Here is a 26,847-nt window from a genome sequence, read left to right on the forward strand (position 1 = left end):
GGGTCACAATTTTAAGTGGTACGAGGTCAGATCGAGGTTAGATGTCGGGAGGTGGTTCTTTTCCGGGAGAATAGCGAACCTCTGGAACAGGCTGCCCGGTCGTGCGGTGAACGCCGAGTCGCTGAATTCCTTCAAGTGAGAGCTGGAGAGCTGGACCGGTTTCTGGCTGGGACGGAGATCACCTCGTATAAAAGGGTAGGTAGTGTATAGAATTATCAGGGCCAGAGTGATCTCCTGGACTAGTTTCGATCGTCGTAAGGTGGAGGTCGGAGAGGAATTTCCCCGATATCCTTTCCTCCAAATCGGCCTGGGTTTTTGTTATCTGTTTTCTTCGCCTCTCCCACTCCCCGCCCCAAGCAAAACATGGTTTTGCCTGGGGCGGGGAGTGTATATATTGTGATACACCGGGTATGATGATTATGTGGGACAGGCTAGATGGACCAGAGGGTTTTTTCCTGTCCGTCATTGTTCATAGTTCTTATGACCATCTGATTTCTCCCCAGGGATTTTGAGGCCAATCATGTCCCCAGCACCGTCCAGACTGAGATTGACGAACTAAGTGTCGAAGCTGTACAGCTTAGCACCAGATCACGTGATGCATTTACCCACGAGCCCTTGGGGAGAGCCATGAGATTCCAGTCAGACCTCGGTGACGTCACAGACGAAATTAGAAGAAACTTTTAGGCAAAGAGTTATTGGAACATAAATCGTTTTGCCATAAAATACTGGTAAGACCACAGCTGGAGTATTGTGTTCAATTCTGAGCTCTGCACTTTGGATAGGATTAGAGAGGGTGCAGAAGAGATTTCCTAGAATGGTGCCAGGGATGAGGGACTTCAGTGATGTGGAGAGACTGGAGAAGCTGGGGTTGTTCTCCTTAGAACAGAGAAGGTTAAGGGGAGATTTGATCGAGGTGTTCAAAATCATGAAGGGTTTTGATAGAGTAAATCGGGAGAAACCATTTCCAGTGGCAGAAGGGTCGGTAACCAGAGGACACAGATTTAAGGTGCTTGGTAAAAAAGCCAGAAACGACATGAGGAAACATTTTTTTCCACATGATCTGGAATGCGCTGCCTGAAAGGGCGGTGGAAGCAGATTCAATAGTAACTTTCAAAAGGGAATTGAATAAATACTTGAAGGGAAGAAAATTCTAGGACTATGGGGAAAGAGCAGGGGGAGTGGGACTAATTGGATAACTCTTTCAAAGAGCCGGCACAGGCATGATGGGCCGAATGGCCTCCTTCTGTGCTGCACCTGCTATGATATTATGATACGTGGTAGTCGATGCTGAATCAATTACAGTATTGAGAAAAGGTACTGGATAATTACTAAAAGAAGAATATAAAAAGTTTTTTGGGGGGGGAGAAAATGGGATTGTGCCAACTCAGTTCCTGAGAGGGGCCTAAATTCAATGCAGGCAAAAGTGGCCAAATCACCTCCTCTTGTGCTAAACATTCTAGATCGCTGCGTTTGCATAAAGAAATCAGGAGCTAATTAATTGCAAAAAGGAGATTGTTTATAGAGCTGGAAAGAGTTCAAAGTCACGGTTGAAACATCAGTGGATGTTCTCTCCACTCTCAGGCCAGCAAAGCTTCAGGAATCACGGAATCTTACAGCACAGAAGGAGGCCATTCGGCCCACCGTGCCTCTGCCGGCTCTTTGAACGAGCTATCCAATTAGTCCCATGACCCCTGCCCTTTCCCTAGAGCCCTGCAAATTTTGCATTTCAAGTATTTACCCAATTCCCTTTTGAAAGTTTTTTATTGAATCTGCTCAGGCAGCGCGTTCCAGATCAGAACAACTCGCCGCGTTAAAAATAAATTCTCCTCCTCTCCCCTCTGGTTCCTCGGCCAATTATCTTAATTGCTGGATTATTCGTGATCGCTGAGTTTCCATAAAGAAATCAGGAGCTAGTTAATTTCAAAAAGGAGATTGTTTATGGAGCTGGAAAAGAGTTCAAAGTCATAGTCGAAGCATCAGTGGATGTTCTCTCCACTCTCAGGCGATGAAAGCACAGTGAGAAAACTTCAATGTGATCCTAATAAGGTTTGTTTCTTCCCCTCAGATTCTCTATCAAAACTGTTGCAACATATATAATATATATACACACATAGAACAAATAAATGCGCACTGTGCACAATGAACCATGTGTAATTTGGCATATGATCAATATGATTAATGAGATTCACTTACCACAATGACAAACAATGCGGGGGCTACGAATGCCCAGATAGCTCCTCTTTCAATAGACAACCAACAACTGCAGAAGAAACAGAAAAAATGAACCACAGAATCAAGTTGTGTTCACAGAAGAATAAAAATTACACCAAGCAACCACAGTCTGGGCGAGTTCCAAACAACTGTTAGCGACCAGTTCATTAACAGGATTCGTACTGTTTGGAGGCAATTCTGACTTTGGGTGATAGTATAGAATGGGAGATATCGATTCAGCTCAGTTATACATCTCTCCTGATTTACGTTTACATTTCACAGTGTCAGCCGTGGTTCAGTGGGTAGCACTCTTGGCTCCGATTCAGAAGGTTGTAGGTTCGAGCCCCACTCCGTGAAACTCACAGCATATAATCCAAGCTGACACTCCCAGTGCAGTACTGAGGGACAGCTGCACTGTCGGAGGTGCCGTCTTTCGTATAAGACCTTAAACCGAGGCCCTATCCATCCTCTTAGGTGGACGTAAAAGATCCCATGGCACTATTTGAAGAGGAGCAGGAGAGTTCTCCCTGGTGTCCTGGGCCAATGTTTATCCTTCAACCAACATCACTAAAAAAAAACAGATTATCTGGTCACTTATCTCATTGCTGTTTGTGGGATCTTGCTGTGTGCAAATTGGCTGCATTACAACAATGACTACGCTTCAAAAGTACTTAATTGGCTGTAAAGCAGTTTGGGACATCCTGCGGTCATGAAAGACGCTATATAAATGCAACTCCTTTCTTTCTTTTGTGTGATTAAAGAAACAATTAAGTAAACAAAGCAGCTTTCTGATTCCTCGACTATTTGGATGGTAGGAATCTGATGTGAACAATCGATGCTTTCCTATCCACCAGTTGCTGTTACAGGCTCACCCCTCAATCACTCACAATCAGTGTTATTTTTTTATATCTCAGCTGTAAAGAACCATCAATGTGACCCTGGGAATAATTCCTTGCTGGCACATTGATTGCAGAGCCCGGAAAACAGCTTTGCCTGGTTTCTGCTGAGAATTTTTGCACTAAACGTTCACCCATTGGTAGGATAATTATGACATGAAAATCCCAGTATAGAATGGAGAGCCTGTGGGTAATCACCGTGCCGATCGAGTAATGCAGCCAATAGAGCACCAGGGAAATCAAAGCAGGTACTGACATCACAACACACACTGAAAACTCTCCATCTAATTCTTGGTGGGAGCCACTCACCCTCCCACCCCACCTCTCCCTCTCTCCCTCCCCTTCCCCCCTCCCTAACCCTCTCCCTCCCCTTCCCCCCTCCCTAACCCTCTCCCTCCCCTTCCCCCCTCCCTAACCCTCTCCCTCCCCTTCCCCCCTCCCTAACCCTCTCCCTCCCCTTCCCCCCTCCCTAACCCTCTCCCTCCCCTTCCCCCCTCCCTAACCCTCTCCCTCCCCTTCCCCCCTCCCTAACCCTCTCCCTCCCCTTCCCCCCTCCCTAACCCTCTCCCTCCCCTTCCCCCCTCCCTAACCCTCTCCCTCCCCTTCCCCCCTCCCTAACCCTCTCCCTCCCCTTCCCCCCTCCCTAACCCTCTCCCTCCACTTCCCCCCTCGCTTCTCCTCCACCTCCCTCCTCCTCTCTCCTCCTTCCCTCCCACCCTCCCCCTCTGCATCTCCCCTCCGCCTCCCTCCCCTTCCCTCTTCCTCCTCCCTTCCCTTCCTCCTCTTTCCTTCCCTCACACTCCCTCTCCCCCTCTCTCCTCCTCCACCACCCCTCCTCTCTGGCCCTCCCCTCTCTTCCCTCCCCTCAAGTTCCACAAAAACCGGTAGCATGTGTTGCGACTTGTTATTTTCTCTGAAACACAGAGCACTGCTGCAGATATGTCGGGCCGCACATGACTTATATGGAATGTACAGCACAGAAACAGGCCATTCGGCCCGAAAGAGCTATCCAATTAGACCCACTCCTCTGCTCTTTCCCCAGAGCCCTGTAGATTTTTCCTTTTCAAGTATTTATCCAATTCCCTTTTGAAAGTTATTATTGAATCTGCTCCCACCGCCCTTTCAGGCAGCGCATTCCAGATCAGAACAACTCGCTGCGTAAAAAAATGTCTCCTCATCTCCCTCCTCTGGTTCTTTTGCCAATTACCTTAAATCTGTGGCCTCTGGTTACCGACCCTCCTGCCACTGGAAACAGTTTCTCCTTATTTACTCTATCAAAATGCCTCAAAATTTTGAACACCTCGATCAAATCTCCCATTAACCTTCTCTGCTCTAAGGAGAACAACCCCAGCTTCTCCAGTCTCTCCACATAACTGACGTCCCTCATCCCTGGTACCATTCTAGTAAATCTCCTCTGCACCCTCTCCAAGGCCTTGACATCCTTCCTAAAGTGCAGTGCCCAGAATTGGACACAATACTCCAGCTGAAGCCTAACCAGTGATTTATAAAGATTTAGCGTAACTAGTACTCTATGCCTCTTTTTATAAAACCAAGGATCCCGTCTGCTTTTTTAACAGCCTTCTCAACTTGCCTTATCAACAACCTTCAAAGATTTGTATATGTGAACCCCCAGGTCTCTCTGTTCCTGCACCCACTTTAAAACTGTACCATTTAGTTTATATTGCCTCTCCTCATTCTTCCTACCAAAATGCATCACTTCATACTTCTCTGCGTTAAATTTCACCTGCCATATGTCTGCCCATTTCACCAGTCTGTCTCTGTCCTCCTGAAGTCTGTTACTATCCTCCTCACTGTTTACTACATTTCTGAGTTTCATGTCATCTGCAAAGTTTGAAATTATGCCCTGTACACCCATGTCCAGGTCATTAATATATATCAAAAACAGAACCTATCAGGTCACCCCTCAGCCTTCTGTTTTCTAGAGGAAAGAGCCCCAGCCTGTTCAACCTTTCCTGATAGGTATAACCTCTCAGTTCTGCTTTCATCCTAGTAAATCTTTTTTGCACCTTCTCCAGTGCCTCTATATCTTTTTTATAATATGGAGACCATTTTATAATATGGAGAGCTAAGGCAGGTAAATGGAGTTGAGTAACACACCACCCATAACACACCAGGCCTACTCCTGTTCCAATATATGACCCTGTGAATGTTTGATTTCCATAGAGTTTTCGGAGGAGACCAAAGTTTCACTGACCAGGGCAAGTGAGAATGAGCTACCATTCTTTAATGCGTCTCATTCCCACTGATCAAGATGCAACAAGGGAATGTTTCTTGGAAGTGTTCATTACAGTTAATTGAGGCTTAAGCAAAAACCTCAGATGTAATTAGCAACGTATTCCTTACAAATGGCAGCCTAACTATTCAGCCTCCTGGGACTCGACGCAAGTCTTTTCTGTTTTACTTACACGAACTGGGCAGCAACGAACAAACAGAAAACGCTGGTGAAGAATTGGAGAATCTAGAATTCTCAGTGTGTACACTGGAAAACTGAAGAAATCAAAAGATGAAGGAAAATGGGGAAACAGACAATTCCAGACACTTCACCGTGGCTTTTTAATAATGGAAAAAAAACATTAAAAATGTATCCCACAAGTGAGAAATATTTATTGACATCATACACACAGATCTCAATCTCTGGATTGCCCTGTGGCAATAAGGTTGAGCTGTAATATCTCATTCAGAATTACATACACTCTTGTTATTCACCTGTCGCACAGTAAGAAAAACTGATTTAATAGATTGCAAGGCTGCACGGTCTGCATAAGCAAGAAGACAGTTATATAAACTGTGCTTAGCGATAAAACTTTTTCCTATTTGTATTGCAGCAAAACTGCACTGGCCACATGGTCGCTGTTTCTTGCTGCACAGAATCAGACAATGATACAGCACAGAGGAGGCCATTCAGCCCATTGTGCCTGTACCGGCTCTTTCAAAGAGCTATCCATTTAGTCCCACTCCCCTCCTCTTTCCCCGTAGCTCTGCAAATATTTCCCCTTCAAGTGTTTCCCACATAAACTGACTGCCTCCAAGCTGATATATGAGAATCTGACCCCTTGGCAAGTATTCAAAGAAGCAGTGGGAAGTATTCAAAGAAACAGTGGGAAGTATTCAAAGAAACAGTGGGAAGTATTCAAAGAAACAGTGGGAAGTATTCAAAGAAACAGTGGGAAGTATTCAAAGAAATATTTGGTATGATACAAAGCTAGTTCACCTGACGAAGGAGGAAGCCTCCGAAAGCTTGTGAATTTAAAATAAAATTGCTGGACTATAACTTGGTGTTGTAAAATTGTTTACAATTGTCAACCCCAGTCCATCACCGGCATCTCCACATCATCCCCCTAAATGGCAAAGGCTCCTCTTGTGTAGTGAAGTAACCATGGTGAACAAATGAGATAACATACAGATGTAGTTTAGATAACTTACTTAGCTTTACCTGAAGCAGCTTTGGTTTGGACTATGATACACTGTCACAGGCCAAGAATGCAATTTGAGAATATATTAATTCAACAACTTGCATTTATATAGAGCCTTTAACATAGTAAAATGTCCCAAGGCGCTTCACAGGAGCGATTATCAAACAAAATTTGACACCGAGCCACATAAGCAGATATTAGGACAGGTGACCAAAAGCTCGGTCAAAGAGGCAGGATTTAAGGAGCGTCTTTAAGGAGGAGAGAGAGGGGGAGAGGTTTAGGGAGGGAATTCCAGAGCTTAGGGTCTAGGCAGCTGAAGGCACGGCCGCCAATGGTGGAGTGATGAAAATCGGGGATGCGCAAGAGGCCAGAATTGGAGGAGCGCAGAGATCTCGCTAAGAGCAAACATTAACACCCAAGAGGCAGCATATAAATGCAACTCCTTTATTTCTTTCTTTTTACACAAATCCAAAGAAAAGTGGAAATTCAGCAGACTGGGAGAGCTATAGAAAGCAACAAGGTGAGACAAAGAAACTGATGAAGTGCAAAAAGGGAATATGAATAAAAACTTGCAAGGAATATCAAGAAATAGCAAAAGTTTTAATAAATATATTAAGGGTAGACACAGAGAAACTAATTCCTTTGGTGGGAGATTTACCCACTCCATTTCCCCGCCTTTGCTCCATATCCCTCGACACCCACCCCCAACAAAAATCTATCGATCTCAGACTTGAAAGCTCCAATTGACTTGCAGCCTTTCTGGGGGAGCAAGTTCCAGGTTTCCACTCCTCTTTGTGTGAAAAAGTGCTTCCAGATTTCTCTCCTGAACGGCCTGGCTCTAATTTTAACATCGTGTCCCCTTTGTTCTTGATTCTATCACCAGAGGAAAATAGTTTCTCTGTGTCCACCCTATAGAATCCCTATTATCACTTTAAACACCTCGATCAGACCTCCCTCCTCAATCTCCTAAACTCAGGGGAAGACAAGCAAAGTTTACGCTAGTTGTCTTCATAATTTAACCCTCTAAGTCCCGGTATCGTTCCACCAAAGTTACGGGAGAACCTGAGAGGAAGCTCCCGTCTAATGTTCCTCGTACATTCAACGTAATGCAGCGACCCTCTCAGTCCAAGTGTAATACTTAATATCAACAGGCATCAGTTGGCTCCTTAATTTAAAAAAACAAGCCCCACACGCCTTTAAAAGGAACTATTTCAGGTTAACAAAAGGCTGATACTGAGATTATGACAGGCTGCCAGTGAAGGCAGGTATGTAAAATGTACCGTGAGAAAGGAGCTAGCAAAGGCTACAATTCATCACACACTTGTCTATTTCACTCATAAATCACTTGGACAAATGTTATCAATGGAGGTAATTTACTTCAGCTTTCATAAGCCTCCGCTCCAGACAGACAGACGCACAGAGGAACAAGTGGAGCAGTAAAACCTTCTTAATGAAACTCTGTCACGGTTAGCGATGAGATTGAAATGGTTCTGTGCAAACCATGTGACCAAATAGCCCAAGGCACATTCTGCTGCTGGGTCTGTGGAATTGTTAACTGTTGAAAGTTTTTGACCACTGAAGAAAAAACAAACTTGCATTTATATAGCGCCTTTCACGACCTCAAAGCACAATACAGCCAGTGAAGTACTTTTTGAAGTGTAGTCACTGTTGTAATGTAGGAAACATGGCAGCCAATTTGAGCACAGCAAGATCCCACGAACAGGAATGTGATAATGACTGTTTTAGTGATGTTGATTGAGGGATAAATGTTGAGCAGGATATCGGGGGGAATCTCCACTGCTCTTCTTCGAATGGGATCTTTCACATTACCTGAGAGGGCAGACAGGGCCTCGGTTTAACATCTCATCTGAAAGAACGGCACCTCCGACAGTGCAGCACTCCCTCAGTACTGCACTGGGAGTGTCAGCCTGGATTATGTGCTCAAGTCTCTGGAGTGGGGCTTGAACCTACGACCTTCTGAGTCAGAGATGAGAGCTACCCACTGAGCCAGAGCTGACATTCAGGGTTCAATAGATGCTCTGCAGTTTGGCTGAGTAACATTCAGAGATTAGGGAGTTGTTTTCAAGGTGATTTCAAGGTACAGTTGGACAAATTCTCATAGCTGTTGGGAAGAGATGGCTTTTCGGGCAGTTCTATCCTCCCATAGGAATTGCTAGACAAAAAAAGCCCAAGTTCCATCTAGTCCACCTTCTCCCATCCTGGTAATCACATGGTACAATGATAATGGAGTTGTTGACTAATCAGAGCAATCAATCTCGATCAATGAGTCTCCAACAGACCCAGACATGAGGTGAGGAAAACCCCCAGTGGGGGAGAGATTTGGGAACCAGAGGTCCAAAGTCACCTGTTCCTCCCGAGCCTGTTACCTCTCACCGCACGTCCTGTCTCAAATTACTCATATACTGGATCCAGAAAAGTTATTTTCTGAATGAATCAATACTAACTGCTTCCACCGCCTCCCCAGGGAGTCTGCTCCATAGATCGACCACTCACTCACTGAAATAATGTTTCACCAGATTAGTTTTGAATTTACCTCCCAATCCTAAATGGAGTTGGGATACAGATCAGCCATGATCTAAATGAATGGCGGGATAGGCTCGAAGGGCTGAATGGCTTTCTCCTGTTCCTATGTTCCTCTCTTCCCCTCTCCACAGGTGGTCACCTTGGCTGGACTACAGACCCACAAACTTTGACAGGGCTTAGGAACCCACGTTCTTCAGGCAAAGAGCCAAGATCAGATTGGTGAAGGCAGGGCGGTGGAGGGAGAACAGATTTTTTTTAAATTCGTTCACAGGATGTGGGTGTCGCTGGCGAGGCCAGCATTTATTGCCCATCCCTAATTGCCCTGGAGAAGGTGGTGGTGAGCCGCCTTCTTGAACCGCTGCAGTCTGTGTGGTGAAGGTTCTCCCACAGTGCTGTTAGGAAGGGAGTTCCAGGATTTTGACCCAGAGACAATGAAGGAACAGCGATATATTTCCAAGTCGGGATGGTGTGTGACTTGGAGGGGAACGTGCAGGTGGTGTTGTTCCCATGTGCCTGCTGCCCTTGTCCTTCTAGGTGGTAGAGGTCGCGGGTTTGGGAGGTGCTGTCAAAGAAGCCTTGGCGAGTTGCTGCAGTGCATCCTGTGGATGCTACACACTGCAGCCACAGTGCGCCGGTGGTGAAGGGAGTGAATGTTTAGGGTGGTGGACGGGGTGCCAATCAAGCGGGCTGCTTTATCTTGGATGGTGTCGAGCTTCTTGAGTGTTGTTGGAGCTGCACTCATCCAGGCAAGTGGAGAGTATTCCATCACACTCCTGACTTGTGCCTTGTAGATGGTGGAAAGGCTTTGGGGAGTCAGGAGGTGAGTCACTCGCCGCAGAATACCCAGCCTCTGACCTGCTCTCGTAGCCACAGTATTTATATGGCTGGTCCAGTTAAGTTTCTGCTTGATGTGCATTAGCAAAGTATAGTGATGGTCATACACTCAGCTGCTATTTCTTTAAGGCGTCATGGAGGTGTTTATAAAGCTGAACAAACTTTTTAGCTTTTGAGATCCATGGGAATGGCTTGGAGGAAGAGGCCAGACGACAGTCGGCTCAACAAGACCCACAACTCTTGCCCCGTTCTCGTCAACTCCGCCATGTCATCTTACCCGCCCCAGCACCAGCCCAGAGACGCCCGCTCAGGAGGAAGTAGTAAGTGAGTCAGAAGGGTTTTCACAGGGTGAGGCACTCACATTGTCAGCTAGACCAGGTTTCAGGAAAAGGTTACGGGGTGAAGGGTTATGGGAAAGGTTGGTTAGTGAGGGTTAAAGATGCAGCAAAAAGTGCTGAGCACCATACATTCTGACTGTCGCAATCAGGGGGCGTCCCTCACCTGTGTAACAGGACTGACATACTTCCTTATCCCTGCCTCGGCAAGGCTGTCTCATTGTCTCTATCTGGTACCAGTTTGCGATGTGAATAACCACTGACTGGGTCATCTGCTTCTAAAACTATCAACCCGTGCGAACTGCCTTGACCACCTTTGCTTCTGTCCCGTCTCTCCTAAACTGTCCAGCTTTGCTAAAATAGCTTACGAGTGGTCCGAGGTCTTTGGGGAGGGGGAGGGGGGGTGGAGGGGTTTGTGCTGATCTGCACATTTGCCCAAATTAGGCAAGAATGATGAAACAAGAAGGAAGTAGTTTATGTGAGGATGTATAAGGATGAGGTTTGGTATAGAAGTTGAGCAGCTTGAAGTACGTGGACTAAGAGGCAAGAACTGGAGGGCCGGGTTATCTCAATGAGCTGTTTGCTTGTAGAATCATAGAGTCATAGAACGATACAGCACAGAAGGAGGCCATTCAGCCCATCGAGCCCATGCCGGCTCTTTGTAAGAGAAATCCAATTAGTCCCATGCCCCCGCTCTTTCCCCGTAGCCCTGCAAATTTTTTCCCTTCAAGTATTTATCCAATTCCTTTTTGAAAGCCACGATTGTATCTGCTTCCACCGCCCTTTCAGGCAGCGCATTCCAGATCATAACTACTCGCTGCGTAAAAAAGATTTCCTCATGTTGTCTTTGGTTCTTTTGCCAATCACCAAAGACGTACAATTTGTCCGCCTGCTTATTAATATCTGAAATAAAGAAAGTTGACCGTTGATACTAGAGTCCAAACTGATGATTATTTGAGATATTGTGACGATATCTTACAAGCATTAGTGAGCATGAGGACCTGGGAGTAGGGAAGAGAGTGACAATCCTTCAGGCAGGGTAGAGAAACAATTGCTCTCGGCTGAGGAGCCCGGGAACCCAGATCGGGGAAGGAGGATGAGGGTCACTGGTGAGTGGTCAGGATTGGAAATCTTGGCTTGTTTCTCTCCTTCCCCGAAGGAGAGAAACTGATACTGAGCCTAATTTTATTGACTCACTGCTGCCCCAGCTGAGATCAATTTACTCAGCACTGTACTGAACCTAAGGTGTCCTGGCTGAGTATCACTATATTTGTCATAGAATCTTACAGCACAGAAGGAGGCAATTCGGCCCATCATGCCTGTGCCGGCTCTTTGAAAGAGCTATCCAATTAGTCCCACTCCCCTGCTCTTTTCCCATAGCCCTGCAAGTTTTTCATTTTCAAGTATTTAACCAATTTCCTTTTGAAAGTTATTATTGAATCTGCTTCCACCGCCCTTTCAGGCAGCGCATTCCAGATCATCACAACTCGTCCACCAACTCCTTGAGGGGGGAATTATACTTCCTTTAGTTAAGGAACCAGGCTACATGCAGAACATGCAACCCACAAGACCATTAAGGGCACAAATGTACATATCACAGCAACTCAGCTAACTTTCCTGCCCCTGTGCACCAAGTCGGTGAGCGGACAGGTCACCTAAAATGCCAAGTGGTCAGAACTGGGCACAATGCAGGCGTTTCCAAAGAAATTCAGTTCCGATCCAATCCTGATGGGGCTTTCAGATCAGCTGGTGTCTCACTCCTATTTCTGATTTCATTAGTGTTCAAAAGGTTTATTCACACAAGGGGACTTTGATGGCACTTCACGCAGTCAAACCAGCCGTAGTAAAATGATCAAAGCTTCAAAGCTGTTTGTATATCTGATGCTCAACTCCCAGTGCACCACTTATATTAAATTGTCCAAAATTCCAAACCTTCCAATCATTCTTCATGGGTTTTTATGTTATGTCTTGAAATGACTCTGCAGCCCCGCTGCCAATGGGTAATTACTGTTCCTACACAGTCCTTGTCTTGTGGAGTGCGTCGAGTGAGTCCAATCGATACATTTAACCTCACTTATCAAATATTATGTCAAGAGGCTTGACTGCCACCAGACCATAACGAGATACGCTGCAAAGTAGATGCACAATAACTCAGTGGTTTTTGTGCTGGGATCTCTCATCTCCCTGTGATCTATCAGGAAAGACTGAGCAATCTTTTCTCTGGAAAACAGGAGACTGAGGGGTGACCTGATACAGGCCTTTAAGATTGTGAAAGGTTTCGATAGGGTAGACGTGGAGAAGATGTTTCCATTTGTGGGCGAGACCAAAACTAGGGGCCATAAATATACGACAGTCACTAATAAATCCAATCGGGAATTCAGGAGAAACGTCTTTACCCAGAGAGTGGTGAGAATGTGGAACTCGCTCCCACAAGGAGTAGTTGAGGCAAATAGCAGAGATACATTTAAGGGGAAGCTGGATAAACACATGAGGGAGAAAGGGATAGAAGGGTGTGTTGATAGGGTGATGAAGCGGGAGGAGGCTCGTGTGGAGCATAAACACCGGCATCGAACAGTTGGGCCGAATGGCCTCTTTCTGTGCTGTACATTCTATGTAATTATGGAATTTATTACTTAGCTCTCATCCCCCTTCCCGATTTCCTCCCCTCCTCTCCTCATCCATGTATCTGTTCATCTTATGGGAGTCTGGAACATCACAACTGACCCCATCCCGCATACACACATACTTTCTAGAAGGGGGTCACTGGACTTGGTGCAGGAAATCCAACCTGATATTTATCCCCTCTCCTTGGGTCGGCCATTTAAGACCGAGATGAGGAGGAATTTCTTCACTCAAAGGGTTGTGAATCTTTGGAATTCTCGAACCCAGAGGGTTGTGGATGCTCAGTCGTTGAGTACATTCAAGACTGAGATCGATGGATATTTGGACACTAAGGGAATCAAGGGATATGGGGATTGGGCGGGAAAGTGGAGTTGAGGTCGAAGATCAGCCATGATCTGATTGAATGGCGGAGCAGGCTCGAGGGGCCGAATGGCCTACTCCTGCTCCTATTTCTTATGTTCTTCTGTTCTTTACACCGGGGATGTTGAGCTCACCTGTAGCTCCTCCAGGGTCACTCCAGTTGAGATCAGCCAACTTGGGCCAGAGATCAAACCTGGGACCTCAGTTTAATTATCTTCAGAGAGAGATAAACCAGATGCAAAATGTCCAAGGAAGACAAGCAAATAAAAATCCACTGGACATGAGTCTCACATTCTTCAATCCAACCTGTTGGATTCCATTCTTATAGAATCGTTACAGCACAGAAGGAGGCCATTCGGTCCATCGAGCCCGTGCCGGCTCTTTGTAAGAACAATCTAATTAGCCCCATTCCCCTGCTCTTTCCCCGTAGCCCTGCAAATTTCTTCCCTTCAATTATTTATCCAATTTCTTTTTGAAAGTCACGACTGAATCTGCTTCCACCACCCTTTCAGGCAGTGCATTCCAGATCATCACCACTCGCTGCGTAAAAACGTTTTTCCTCATGTCGCCTTTGGTTCTTTTGCCAATCACCTTAAATCTGTGTCCTCTGGTTCTCGACCCTTCCGCCAATGGGAACAGTTTCTCCTTATTTACTCTATCTAAACCCTTCATGATTTTGAACACCTCTATCAAATTTCCTCTCAACCTTAGAGTCATAGAGTTATACAGCACGGATAGAGGCCCTTCGGCCCATCGTGTCCGCGCCGGCCATCAAGCCCTGTCTACTCTAATCCCATATTCCAGCATTTGGTCCGTAGCCTTGTATGCTATGGCATTTCAAGTGCTCATCCAAATGCTTCTTGAATGTTGTGAGGGTTCCTGCCTCCACAACCCTTTCAGGCAGTGAGTTCCAGACTCCAACCACCCTCTGGGTGAAAAAGTTCTTTCTCAAATCCCCTCTAAACCTCCCGCCTTTTACCTTGAATCTATGTCCCCTTGTTATAGAACCCTCAACGAAGGGAAAAAGCTCCTTAGTATCCATCCTATCTGTGCCCCTCATAATTTTGTACACCTCAATCATGTCCCCCCTCAGCCTCCTCTGCTCCAAGGAAAACAAACCCAATCTTCCCAGTCTCTCTTCATAGCTGAAGCGCTCCAGCCCTGGTAACATCCTGGTGAATCTCCTCTGCACCCTCTCCAAAGCGATCACATCCTTCCTGTAGTGCGGCGACCAGAACTGCACACAGTACTCCAGCTGTGGCCTAACCAGTGTTTTATACAGCTCCATCATAACCTCCTTGCTCTTATATTCTATGCCTCGGCTAATAAAGGCAAGTATCCCATATGCCTTCTTTACCACCTTATCTACCTGTTCCGCTGCCTTCAGGGATCTGTGAACTTGCACACCAAGATCCCTCTGACCCTCTGTCTTGCCTAGGGTCCTCCCATTCATTGTGTATTCCCTTGCCTTGTTAGTCCCTCCAAAGTGCATCACCTCACACTTTTCCGGGTTAAATTCCATTTGCCACTGATCCGCCCATCTGACCAACCCATCTATATCGTCCTGCAGACTGAGGCTATCCTCCTCGCTATTTACCACCCTACCAATTTTTGTATCATCAGCGAACTTACTGATCATACCTTTTACATTCATATCCAAGTCATTAATGTAGACCACAAACAGCAAGGGACCCAGCACCGATCCCTGTGGTACCCCACTGGCCACAGGCTTCCAGTCACAAAAACAACCTTCGACCATCACCCTCTGCCTTCTGCCACTAAGCCAGTTTTGTATCCAAAGTGCCAAGGCACCCTGGATTCCATGGGCTCGTACCTTCTTGACCAGTCTCCTGTGGGGGACTTTATCGAAGGCCTTACTGAAATCCATGTATACCACATCCACTGCGTTACCCTCATCCACACGCCTAGTCACCCCCTCAAAAAATTCAACCTTCTCTGCTCTAAGGAGAACAACCCCAGCTTCTCCAGTCTATCCACGTAACTGAAGTCCCTCATCCCTGGAACCATTCTAGTAAATCTTATTAATCCCTCGGATAGATCTCAGCGTGTCCAAAAATCCCTCTGACAGGTCCCAGTATGTTTAACAATGTCCCTCATTGTTCCCAGGGCGTTTATTAAACCCGCTGATAGGTCAAAATGTGTCCATCAATCACTCTGAAAAGGGCTGGAGTTACACTCTACAGCATTTTAATAATTTTACCTACAGTTATTCTATAACTTTCACTGACTTTTATAACCCGATATCTAGGTTGTTCCCTTTTAAAAGTGATTAATAATTGCCACATTATCTGCCTGTAATGACACTCTATTCTTTATATCTTCCACCCTGCAAGAATTTTTGATTTAATTATTCAACTTGCTTCAAAGAATGAGAAGATATTTCCCTTCCAAGCCTGAGGCTCCATAGCAATATCCCAAGAGAAGGCCTTAAATAGCAAAACCCAAACACGGCTGAATGCAATAATTAGTGAAAGGCGATTAGTTCAGCCTGGTCTAAGTCACAATTAATTAATTCGACCAGGTGAGAATAAATGGAGCGATTTATTATATAACAGCAGGACCGACCCTGAGGAAACTCAAAGCCTGTTCACAAACATTTTAAAGATGAATCAGAACTAAAATCCTTGGCAACGTCCATGAATCTTTGGCAGTAGAAAAGATAGGGGTCTTTCCAAAAAAAAAGCCCAAAAGAGGCAAACTGCAAAGTCGATGGATTTAAAGTTGATATCGAGGAGGGATAAAACAGGAGGAGGGGAAACAATGATGCATTTTTCAAATCCTTTTACTTGAAGAACTGCAGGGGAAATGACGTCACAACTCAACATCATAACTCTAACGAGTGTTACGTAGAGAGTGGTGAATATAGAAGATTAAGGGGTGATCTAATTGAGGTGTTTAAGATGATTAAAGGATTCGGTAGGGTAGATAGAGAGAAACTATTTCCTCTGGTGGGGGGAGTCCAGAACAAGGGGGCAGAACCTTAAAATTAGAGCTAGGCCGTTCAGCGGTGATGTCAGGAAGCACTTCTTCACACAAAGGGGAGTGGAAATCTGGAACTCTGTCCCCCTGTTGAGGCTGGGGGTCAATTGAAGATTTCAAAACTGAGATTGATCGATTTTTGTTAGGTAAGGGTATGAATGGTTACAGAACCAAGATGAGTAAATGGAGTTAAGATACAGATCAGCCATGATTGAACTGAATAGCGGAACAGACTTGAGGGGCTGAATGGCCTCCTTCTGTTCCTATATCCCTATGTGAGAGACGGGTTGTCAAACACAGCGTTTCGGGTTGGTTAAGGGGGTTTTTGTACTATCTCGATCAGTGAGAGTCCAGTGAGACGCTGATAGCTCTAACAGAGTGACTCCAGTTATACTCACTTATCCACGCTGCCATAGCTATCAAAAGCCGATGTAACAGATACAATGCAGATCACCAATGGCGAGCCTAAAACAGGGGGCAGCGGGTCATTACCAGAACACAATCAGCTGTTAAATAAAGCAATAATACAGACAGTTTGATTTCTTCATTTGTCTACAGCACAGGTTTGTTCAAAACCAAGGTGACTTTAGCAGCATCTCCCTCCCCTAACTAATGAGATGTCTAGCTGCCTCTCGACGATGTCATCAGCATACATTAAGGTATCGGCCGTGGCTCTGTGGGGGGGGCACTCTCACCTCTGAGTCAGAAGGTCGTGGGAATCTAAGTCTCACTCCAGAGACTTGAGCACATAATCCAGGCTGACACTCCTAGTGCAGCGATGAGGGAGTGCTGCACTGTCGGAGGTGCCGTCTTTCGGATGAGACATTAAACCGAAGCCCCGTCTGCCCTCTCAGGTGGACGTAAAAGATCCCACAGCCACCATTTCAAAGAAGAGCAGGGGAGTTCTCCCCAGTATCCTGGGCCAATATTTATCCCTCAACCAACATCATTAAAAAAACAGATTATCTGGTTATTATCACAATAACCCCTTCTATAAACTTGCTGCCAATCATTGCTACCACTGCACAATCTGACCAATGTTAGTCCAGTGAGACCCAGGACCACAAATATCGTCATCTCATGCAGTCACTGCAAGATTTGATTGCAACTCAACAAACTTTGTTGGTGCTGCAGATTGAATTGTGACCTCATTGTACTGCTCAGAAACAATCCGAATATACATCACTTAGCAAATGATGGAGAGCAACTTTCCCACATCAGCCCACTTCTCTCTTTGTGTTGTGCTCTATTAGACAACCCAGCAGTCCAGAGTACGTGCCTGATCCAATTATACTCACCCCAGCCTATCCCATAATAATAGAAGTGCTTGCTCTCCTCCGATCCGAATACTTTGATAACCATGCTGTAGAGGTGGAGGCCCTCAACTAACATCCAGGAGAAGGCACTGAGGAAGAAGAAATGGAGGAGGATGGCGAGGGCCTTGCAAGGGAGCTGGACAGACAAACGGGATAGACTGAGTCATTATTGCATCCCACATAAACACTTAGACATTCATACCTTGTAAAATATTTGGAAAAGATTGGTTACATAGTAAATTGCAGTATGAACCGACATCACTAAAAAACAAGATTATCTGGTCATTATCACATTGCTGTTCATGGGATCTTGCTGTGTGAAAGTTGGCTGCCGCGTTTCCCTACATCACAACAGTGTCTACACTTCAAAAAGTAATTTATTGGCCGTGAAGCGCTTCGGAGCGTCCTGAGGCGTGAAAGGCACTGTATAACCTCCCTTGGGGACACCATCGGCGCCAAGTTCCCCTCCAGCACAGTTCATCATTAACACAAACCCCAGCTCTATTTGTTCTGACTGGAATCCAGCAGATTATATGAAGAGTTTTAAAATGGGTTTGTTCAGTCCTAATCTCTTCAATAGGCTTCTTTCAAGATTTGTTGCTAATTGGACATGGCTATATAATTATGGAACTGCGCTCACTAATTATTCCTAATCATCTTTAAACTGTCCCTTTTAAGCTAATGAGATTGCTGTATCCGTTCAATCCAACTTGGTATGAGCAGATTCTCATTCAGCACCTCTTGTCCTGCCCTACAATTAGCCTCTCTACATGTGCGCCGATGAGAAACTCACATTTATAAAGTTAATCTAGCGCCTGAGAACGTTTTAACCATTTATTGCCAATAATAAACCTACAATGTATTTAATCTTTAAAAGTGTCTGGTACAGGCAATCAGAATTGATAAATTATTATAAAATGGATCAGATATTGTAGCTTGATGTGTAACCCTCCCTCATGTGTTTATGTAGCTTCTCCTTAAATACATCTCTGCTATTCACCACAACTACTCCTTGTGGGAGCGAGTTCCACATTCTCACCACTCTCTAGGTAAAGAAGTTTCTCCTGAATTCCCGATTGGGTTTATTAGTGACTATCTTATATTTATGACCCCTAGTTCTGGTCTCCCCCACAAGTGGAAACATCTTCTCTACGTCTACCCTGTCGAACCCTTTTATAATCTTAAAGGCTATAGTTATGAAGAGAGATATGAGAAACCGGGACTATTTCCACTGCAGCAGAGAAACATAGAAAATAGGAGCAAGAGTCGGCCATTCAGCCCTCCAGGCCTGCTCCGCCATTCAAAATGATCATGGCTGATCGTCTAACTCAGTACCCTCTTCCCGCTTTTTCCCCATATCCCCTGATCCCTTTAGCATTAAGAAATATATCTATCTCCTTCTTGAATACATCTAATGACTTGGCCTCCACTGCCTTCTGTGGTAGAGAATTCCACAGGTTCACCATCCTCTGAGAAGGCTAAGAGTAGATTTAATAGAGGTTATTAAAATTCTGAAGGTTTTAATAGAGTGAATAGTCAAAGACCATTTCCTCTGATTGGGGAGTCAGTGACAAGGAGTCATCAATTTAAAATAGTCACTAAGAGAGGGGTTAGGAGAAATTTATTGACGTGAAGGGTTGTTGAAGATTGTAATACTTTGCTACTGGGAATAGTTGAGGCAGAGACCATTGCATCTTTTAAAGGAAAACTGGATAAATATTTGAAGGGGAGAGGGAGGCAAATGGGACTGGTTTTTGATTGCTTTAGCAAAGAGCTAGAATAGGCACAATGGGCCAATGTCCACCTTCTATGCTACAAACTATGATTCGACAGCCCTAACTCTATCCTCTTAATCCTTAGGCTAGATATCATTCTAGACACTCTCCTTTGCACTTTTCAAAAGCCTTGACATCCTTCACTATGTATGGGGACTAAAACTGAATGTACTAATCCCAGCGAGAATGGACCAAAGCTTTATACAGCCTGAGTATAATGCTCTTTCTGTTATGTTTGATGCTCCCAGCTACGCAGCCTAAAACACTATTTACCTTCCACCTCACACTGCTTGTGTAACTTGAATGAGTGGTCATTATTACCTTCAGGTCTGTTTCTTGATCTATTACTTTTAATGAGCGTCCCCTGCATGGTATAAACCTGCCTGGAGTTTCCCAATGATTGACTCTACATTGGTTCACATTAAACAACATCTGCCACACACACATCCGTTTCTTCAACCTGTTGAAATATTCCCCTAGCTAGTCTGCCTCTAAGCCGATAGTATGTCTTCTCTGGTCTAATATACTTCTCTAGTTTATGGTGTCAGCCGTGGCTCAGTGGGTAGCCCTCTTGCCTTTTAGGTCAGAAGGTCATGGGTTCAAGTCCCACTCCAGAGACTTGAGCCCATAATCTAGACTGACATTTCAATGCAGTACTCCATCAAACTTAGTCTGAAATCATACTCAGGAGGTGCACGAATCCAAAACTGGCATTCAAACCCGTTAAATAGTTTTTCTTCATCCAATAATAATACGGTGATAGGATGGACTGGTGGATTGGCAGATTAGATCAAAACTCATCTCATTCTAATAGGATGTATATTCTTGGCAATAACTTTTTCAGATGGATTTATTAACTTGGCCTACGTGTTTCCATTCTCAAAGGTTTTTAGATTTTATCATCTACACTAAGAGAAACGGACCCTTATCCTGAAAAGTCCATGTCACCCTCCCTTACTTTGTTTTGGCCTATGGTCCTCCCACCCTGGCCCTCTCTCTGTTCCCTCAGTTGCATCAGAGCCTTCAACAACCTCGGCCCCCCTCTATGGAATGCCTCACTAAACCCTCTCCCCATTAATACTTCTCTCCCCACCTTTAAAAGACCCTCAAAATCTATCTTTTCGACCGTTTTCTTCGGTCACCTCTCCTAACTTCATTACCAGTCGGCCTCTGTTTCCCCTCGGTGAAAGATCTTGGGGACATTGGCTACATTAAGGCGTTATATAAATTGCTGCATAGACTAGGATTGTATTCCCTTGAGTATAGAAGATTAAGGGGTGATTTAATTGAGGTGTTTAAGATGATTAAAGGATTCGATAGGGTAGATAGAGAGAAACTATTTCCTCTGGTGGGGGAGTCCAGAATAAGGGGGCAGAACCTTAAAATTAGAGCCAGGCCGTTCAGGGGTGATGTCAGGAAGCACTTCCTCACACAAAGGGGAGTGGAAATCTGGAATTCTTCTCCCCCAAAAAGCTGTTGAGGCTGGGGGTCAATTGAAAATGTCAAAACTGAGATTGATAGATTTCTGTTAGATAAGGGTATTAAGGGTCACGGAACCAAGGAGGGTAGATGGAGTTAAGGTTATCTAATTGAATGGCGGAACAGGTTCGAGGGGCTGAATGGCCTCCTCCTCTTCCTAGGTTCCGAGATGCAGGGAGTCACTGTTGATGACAGCTTCCCCTTTACATGGGAGAAACTGACAGGGTCATAATGACTTGTTCAATATTCTCAGAACACAGGTAATAACTAAGGTAAGTAAACAAATGGTAAAAGTCAATTGTCCGACATAACGCCATTCCCTCAGACAAGGACATTAGGACTGTTCTTATTTTACTTTGTTCAATGATTCAGTATATTTTTCCTGCGAGTCTCTGACATGATGGCTCCAAGTAAATGATCCAGTAAATGACGATATGTTCGTTTCATTGTCAGAAATATACAAATTCTGGTAAAAGCATTTCAATTGCTCATAAATTTCATACGCTCCACACAGCAGATTCCCATCAACAGAGGAAACTGAACAGACTGTTAGTTTCTGAATATCTCAGTCTTTGATCCAGTAACACTGCTTCTGTTCCCGTGTGCAACTGGAGTCAAACTTGTGAAAGAGACTGATGATATTAATCTTTAGTAGAAGCATTATTCAGTTTGAAGTTTGGAATTCATATTTTTCTCCTCAAGAGGTTCTAAGCTGTCGGCCGTGACTCAGTGGGTATTACTCTCACCCTCTGACTCAGAAGGTCATGGGTTCAAGTCCCACTCCAGAGACTTGAGCACACAATCCAGGCCGACACTCCCAGTGCAGCGCTATCGGAGGTGCTGTCTATCAGATGAGACATTAAACCGAGGCCCTGTCTGCCCTCTCAGGTGGATGTAAAAGATCCTAGGGGGGCTACTCGAAGAAAAGCAGGGGAGTTCTCCCCGGTGTCCTAGCCAATATTTATCACTAAAACAGATTATCTGGTTATTACCTCAGTGCTGTTTGTGGGATCTTGCTGTGTGCAAATTGGCTGCTACATTACAACAGTGACTGTACTTCATTGTCTGTAAAATGCTTTGGGATTTTCTGAGGTCGTGAGAGGTGCCATATTAATGTAAGTTGTTTCATGACCTGATAATCTGTTTTAGTAATGTTGATGTGGAGATGCACACCGTTTCCACACCATTCACCTGAGGAAGGAGGAAGCCTCCGAAAGCTTGTGGGATTAAAAATAAAATTGTTGGACTATAACTTGGTGTTGTAAAATTGTTTACAATTAGTAATGTTGGTTGAGGGATAAATATTGGCCAGGACGCCGGGGAGAACTCCCCTAGTCTTCTCCAAAATAGTGCCATGGGATCTTCTACGTCTACCTGAGAGGGCAGACGGCACCTCTGACAGTGCAGCACTCCCTCGGTGCTGCACTGGGAGTGTCGGCCTGGATTATGGGCTCAAGTCTCTGGAGTGGGGCTCGAACCCATGACCCTGTGCTACGACTGAGCCAAGTAGACACCTGGCTGCAAAAGTACAGAAAATAGTGGGAAAGAATCTATAGATTCTTTTCAAAATTTCTTATATTTAATTTCTAGGTTAGCTCCAAAGGGGGTTATATTCGATAACCCCCGAAACCGGGCGCAGGCATCGCAGTCCGCGATTAACCCACGCCCGTGCTTCTGTCGCAGGCTGCACAAGGCATTCGTCCAGCCTGAACATTCACCTCAGCCACACATTGAAATCCTGCGTTCACACGACAATTCCATGACATTCGCACTTTCCACCAGCAGGGGGAACCCGCATGTCTTAAAGGCAGCCTGCATTTCTTATTTGCAAAATATAAAATAAGGGTCTGCACCGAGTCTGAACAGAGATCAGACATAGCACACGTAAAACACAGATGCAGGTCCCGTCCCTATGTTTACAAACTGATGACTTATGTTAAAACATTGAATAAAGGTTGCGCACTAATAAATCCCGCATCCTCCAATCTGCATGCCAGACCTCACCAATCTGCTGATCTGAGTTGGTACAGGCCTGCGAGAGTGCATGTACCAAGGTTCTCTGCTGATGCACTAGAGGCCTTGGTGCAAGAGGTGGACAGAAGGAGGGACATCCTATATCCGCGGAGGAGGGGTGGGGGGGAAAGAGGCCCTCCAGACATATGCCCAAAAGGCAACGAGAGGCAGTGGGTGACGAAGTCAATGCCAGGCACATAGCACCATGAACATGGATGCAGTGCAGGAAGAAGTTCAATGCTTTGACACGAGTGGTCAAGGTGAGTGAGGTCAACTGTCAAGTGGCGTCTCCTACCAACTGCACCACTGGCCACATCCACTACTCCACACTCGACACCCCCATCACCCACATATCAACAAACGCTTTCAATCAGATGCTTCCTCTCACCCTTACATATTACCACTGTTGCAAGTCGCCCACCCACAACTCACAGATCACACACACTGGCGGCAATTCAACCATGAGAAGCACATCACCCAGACACACATCCCGCTTTCTTGCAGGAGAAGGTGGCGCATAACAGGAGGCAGCAAGTGGCAGTGGCATTTAGCCCCCCGAGCCTGTTCTGCCATTCAATGAGATCATGGTTGGTCTGTGACCTAACTCCATATACCCGCCTTAGCCCCATATCCCTCAATACCCATATCCCTCAATACCCTTGGTTCACAGAAATCTATCAATCTCAGATTTAAAATTCACAATTGAGCAAGCACCAACTGCAGAAAAGCGTTCCAAACTTCTCCCACCCTTTGCGTGTAGAAGCTTTTCCTAACTTCACTCCTGCACGTCCTGGCTCTAAATGCTAGGCTATGTCCCCGCGTCCAAATATTCAAGTATAGGAGACCTCCAAAAACAGTTACAAATGCATCAGCAGCCAGAAGCAATAATGCAGCAACTAACCTGTAAATCCTGCATGGTCCCTTTAAATAGTGCTGGTGGGGGGAGGGGGGTCTTTCAGGCGCTCTAAGGCATGTTTAGCTGAACGTGGTTAAGACTGTGTGTTGAGTAAAGCGTTAAGTCCCAAAATGGAGTCTGTCACTTTAAGTCAGCATTGCGTACCGATCAAACGCATATTTTCCCTACTTCACATGATGCCGGCGTTCGTTATCTGTTAAACCCTTTACCAAGATGGCATCCGCGCACGTTGTGCGTGCGCATCCCGGACGCCATCTTGGACATTCGGGAGGCCGCGTAGCACCGAAATAACAGCCGCTGCACAGCCCAATTTAGCCAATAGTGTCAATGTTCCAAATGCAAACTCCGAGGACACATTCTCAGGAGAAAACATTTAATTACAATGCTTGAAAACTGCATCAGAAATGTTGAAAAGGGAATAAGTAATAGATCACATTTAATCATTTGTACATCAGATGAAGTTTTTTAAACTTTTAGTTTTTTAATTAAAATTTTCATTTGATTAATTTTTGGCTGTTAATCACTTTTATAATGTAATTTTTTATTAACAGAAATGCGATTCTTTTATGAATTGTTTATTACAATTTTTTGTTATGCGGGGCAGGTTGTACAGGCATGTGGGGAAAGGCAATAGATCAGATATATCTGCAGAGATGGTTTATGTTTTACTAATTGAATGTTGAGATCATGTTATAGAATCATAGAATCATAGAAGTTACAACATGGAAACAGGCCCTTCGGCCCAACATGTCCATGTCGCCCAGTTTATACCACTAAGCTAGTCCCAATTGCCTGCACTTGGCCCATATCCCTCTATACCCATTTTACCCATGTAACTGTCCAAATGCTTTTTAAAAGACAAAATTGTACCCGCCTCTACTACTGCCTCTGGCAGCTTGTTCCAGACACTCACCACCCTTTGAGTGAAAAAATTGCCCCTCTGGACCCTTTTGTATCTCTCCCCTCTCACCTTAAATCTATGCCCCCTCGTTATAGACTCCCCTACCTTTGGGAAAAGATTTTGACTATCTACCTTATCTATGCCCCTCATTATTTTATAGACTTCTATAAGATCAGCCCTAAACCTCCTACTCTCCAGGGAAAAAAGTCTCAGTCTATCCAACCTCTCCCTGTAAGTCAAACCATCAAGTCCCGGTAGCATCCTAGTAAATCTTTTCTGCACTCTTTCGAGTTTAATTTTTTTTTTTTTATTCGTTCATGGGATGTGGGCGTCGCTGGCGAGGCCGGCATTTATTGCCCATCCCTAATTGCCCTCGAGAAGGTGGTAGTGAGCCGCCTTCTTGAACCGCTGCAGTCCGTGTGGTGAAGGTTCTCCCACAGTGCTGTTAGGAAGGGAGTTCCAGGATTTTGACCCAGCGACGATGAAGGAACGGCGATATATTTCCAAGTCGGGATGGTGTGTGACTTGGAGGGGAACGTGCAGGTGGTGTTGTTCCCATGCGCCTGCTGCCCTTGTCCTTCTAGGTGGTAGAGGTCGCGGGTTTGGGAGGTGCTGTCGAAGAAGCCTTGGCGAGTTGCTGCAGTGCATCCTGTGGATGGTACACACTGCAGCCACTGTGCGCCGGTGGTGAAGGGAGTGAATGTTTAGGGTGGTGGATGAGGTGCCAATCAAGCGGGCTGCTTTATCTTGGATGGTGTCGAGCTTCTTGAGTGTTGTTGGAGCTGCACTCATCCAGGCAAGTGGAGAGTATTCCATCACACTCCTGACTTGTGCCTTGTAGATAGTGGAAAGGCTTTGGGGAGTCAGGAGATGAGTCACTCGCCGCAGAATACCCAGCCTCTGACCTGCTCTCGTAGCCACAGTATTTATATGGCTGGTCCAGTTAAGTTCCTGGTCAATGGTGACCCCCAGGATGTTGATGGTGGGGGATTCGGCGATGGTAATGCCGTTGAATGTCAAGGGGAGGTGGTTAGACTCTCTCTTGTTGGAGATGGTCATTGCCTGGCACTTATCTGGCGCGAATGTTACTTGCCACTTATGAGCCCAAGCCTGGATGTTGTCCAGGTCTTGCTGCATGCAGGCTCGGACTGCTTCATTATCTGAGGGGTTGCGAATGGAACTGAACACTGTGCAGTCATCAGCGAACATCCCCATTTCTGACCTTATGATGGAGGGAAGGTCATTGATGAAGCAGCTGAAGATGGTTGGGCCAAGGACACTGCCCTGAGGAACTCCTGCAGCAATGTCCTGGGGCTGAGATGATTGGCCTCCAACAACCACTACCATCTTCCTTTGTGCCAATAATATCCTTTCTATGATCGGGTGACCAGAACTGTACACAGTATTCCAAGTGTGGCCTTACTAATGTCTTGTACAACTTCAACAAGACATCCCAACTCCTGTATTCAATGTTCTGACCAATGAAACCAAGCATGCTGAATGCCTTCTTCACCACCCTATCCACCTGTGACTCCACTTTCAAGAAGCTATGAACCTGTACTCCTAGATCTCTTTGTTCTATAACTCTCCCCAACGCCCTACCATTAACGGAGTAGGTCCTGGCCCGATTCGATCTACAGCTAAAATTCACAGAGAAGAAAACATTATTCTGAATTTTCTTTACAATTATTTTTCTTTGTGTTGTTATGCTACGTTCACCATTTCAACACGGTAAATTCATCCAGCGGTTTCTGGAGGAAGCTGTGCTCAGAGGGGTCACAGCTCGGGGACACTACTGACCCACACTTCCTTTGTGTGGAGCTGCCGTTCAGGAGCATGGGATCAGTGAACTTACACTGATATACCCACATGGAGTAATAATACTGGGCTTCATTTAACCACACTCAGAAAACTCCCAGAATGTTCAGGGGCAAAGTTGGCCTTCACCCCCCCGAGAGTGAGGTCCAGGTTCACGCTCCCAGCCCTGAGACCCAATGGTATCTACAGCATTAACACTGCCCTGGACCTGGGCACGGCGATGCTCTGCCAAAATACTCTCCAAAACTTAGCTCCGCATTCCCAGCATTGGACCCAGGCCAAGAAGTCTTGCTACTGACCCCCACATCCCATAGATACTGTGAACTGAACGGACAGATAAGGTAACACCTCTATGTGTATATATAACAAAATCTGGCATCTACTGCGCAGCTG

At 45.4% G+C, this 26,847-nt stretch overlaps 1 protein-coding gene across 4 annotated transcripts in view; it reads right to left on the reverse strand.

Moving 5' to 3' along the window:
* adgrd1 (adhesion G protein-coupled receptor D1) overlaps positions 1-26,847 on the reverse strand; it is a 210,079-nt gene that overhangs the window by 56,417 nt on the left and 126,815 nt on the right. For all 4 annotated transcript variants that reach the window (XM_068006195.1, XM_068006194.1, XM_068006193.1 and 1 more), the window contains 3 exons: positions 17,535-17,688; positions 16,635-16,701; positions 2,194-2,260 (listed from right to left, as the gene is read on the reverse strand). In XM_068006195.1, the coding sequence (XP_067862296.1) occupies positions 2,194-2,260; positions 16,635-16,701; positions 17,535-17,688 (288 nt within the window). The remainder of the gene's footprint in view (positions 1-2,193; positions 2,261-16,634; positions 16,702-17,534; positions 17,689-26,847) is intronic.

The sequence above is a fragment of the Heptranchias perlo genome, chromosome 25, assembly GCF_035084215.1.
Source record: "Heptranchias perlo isolate sHepPer1 chromosome 25, sHepPer1.hap1, whole genome shotgun sequence".
Lineage (NCBI taxonomy): Eukaryota > Metazoa > Chordata > Chondrichthyes > Hexanchiformes > Hexanchidae > Heptranchias > Heptranchias perlo.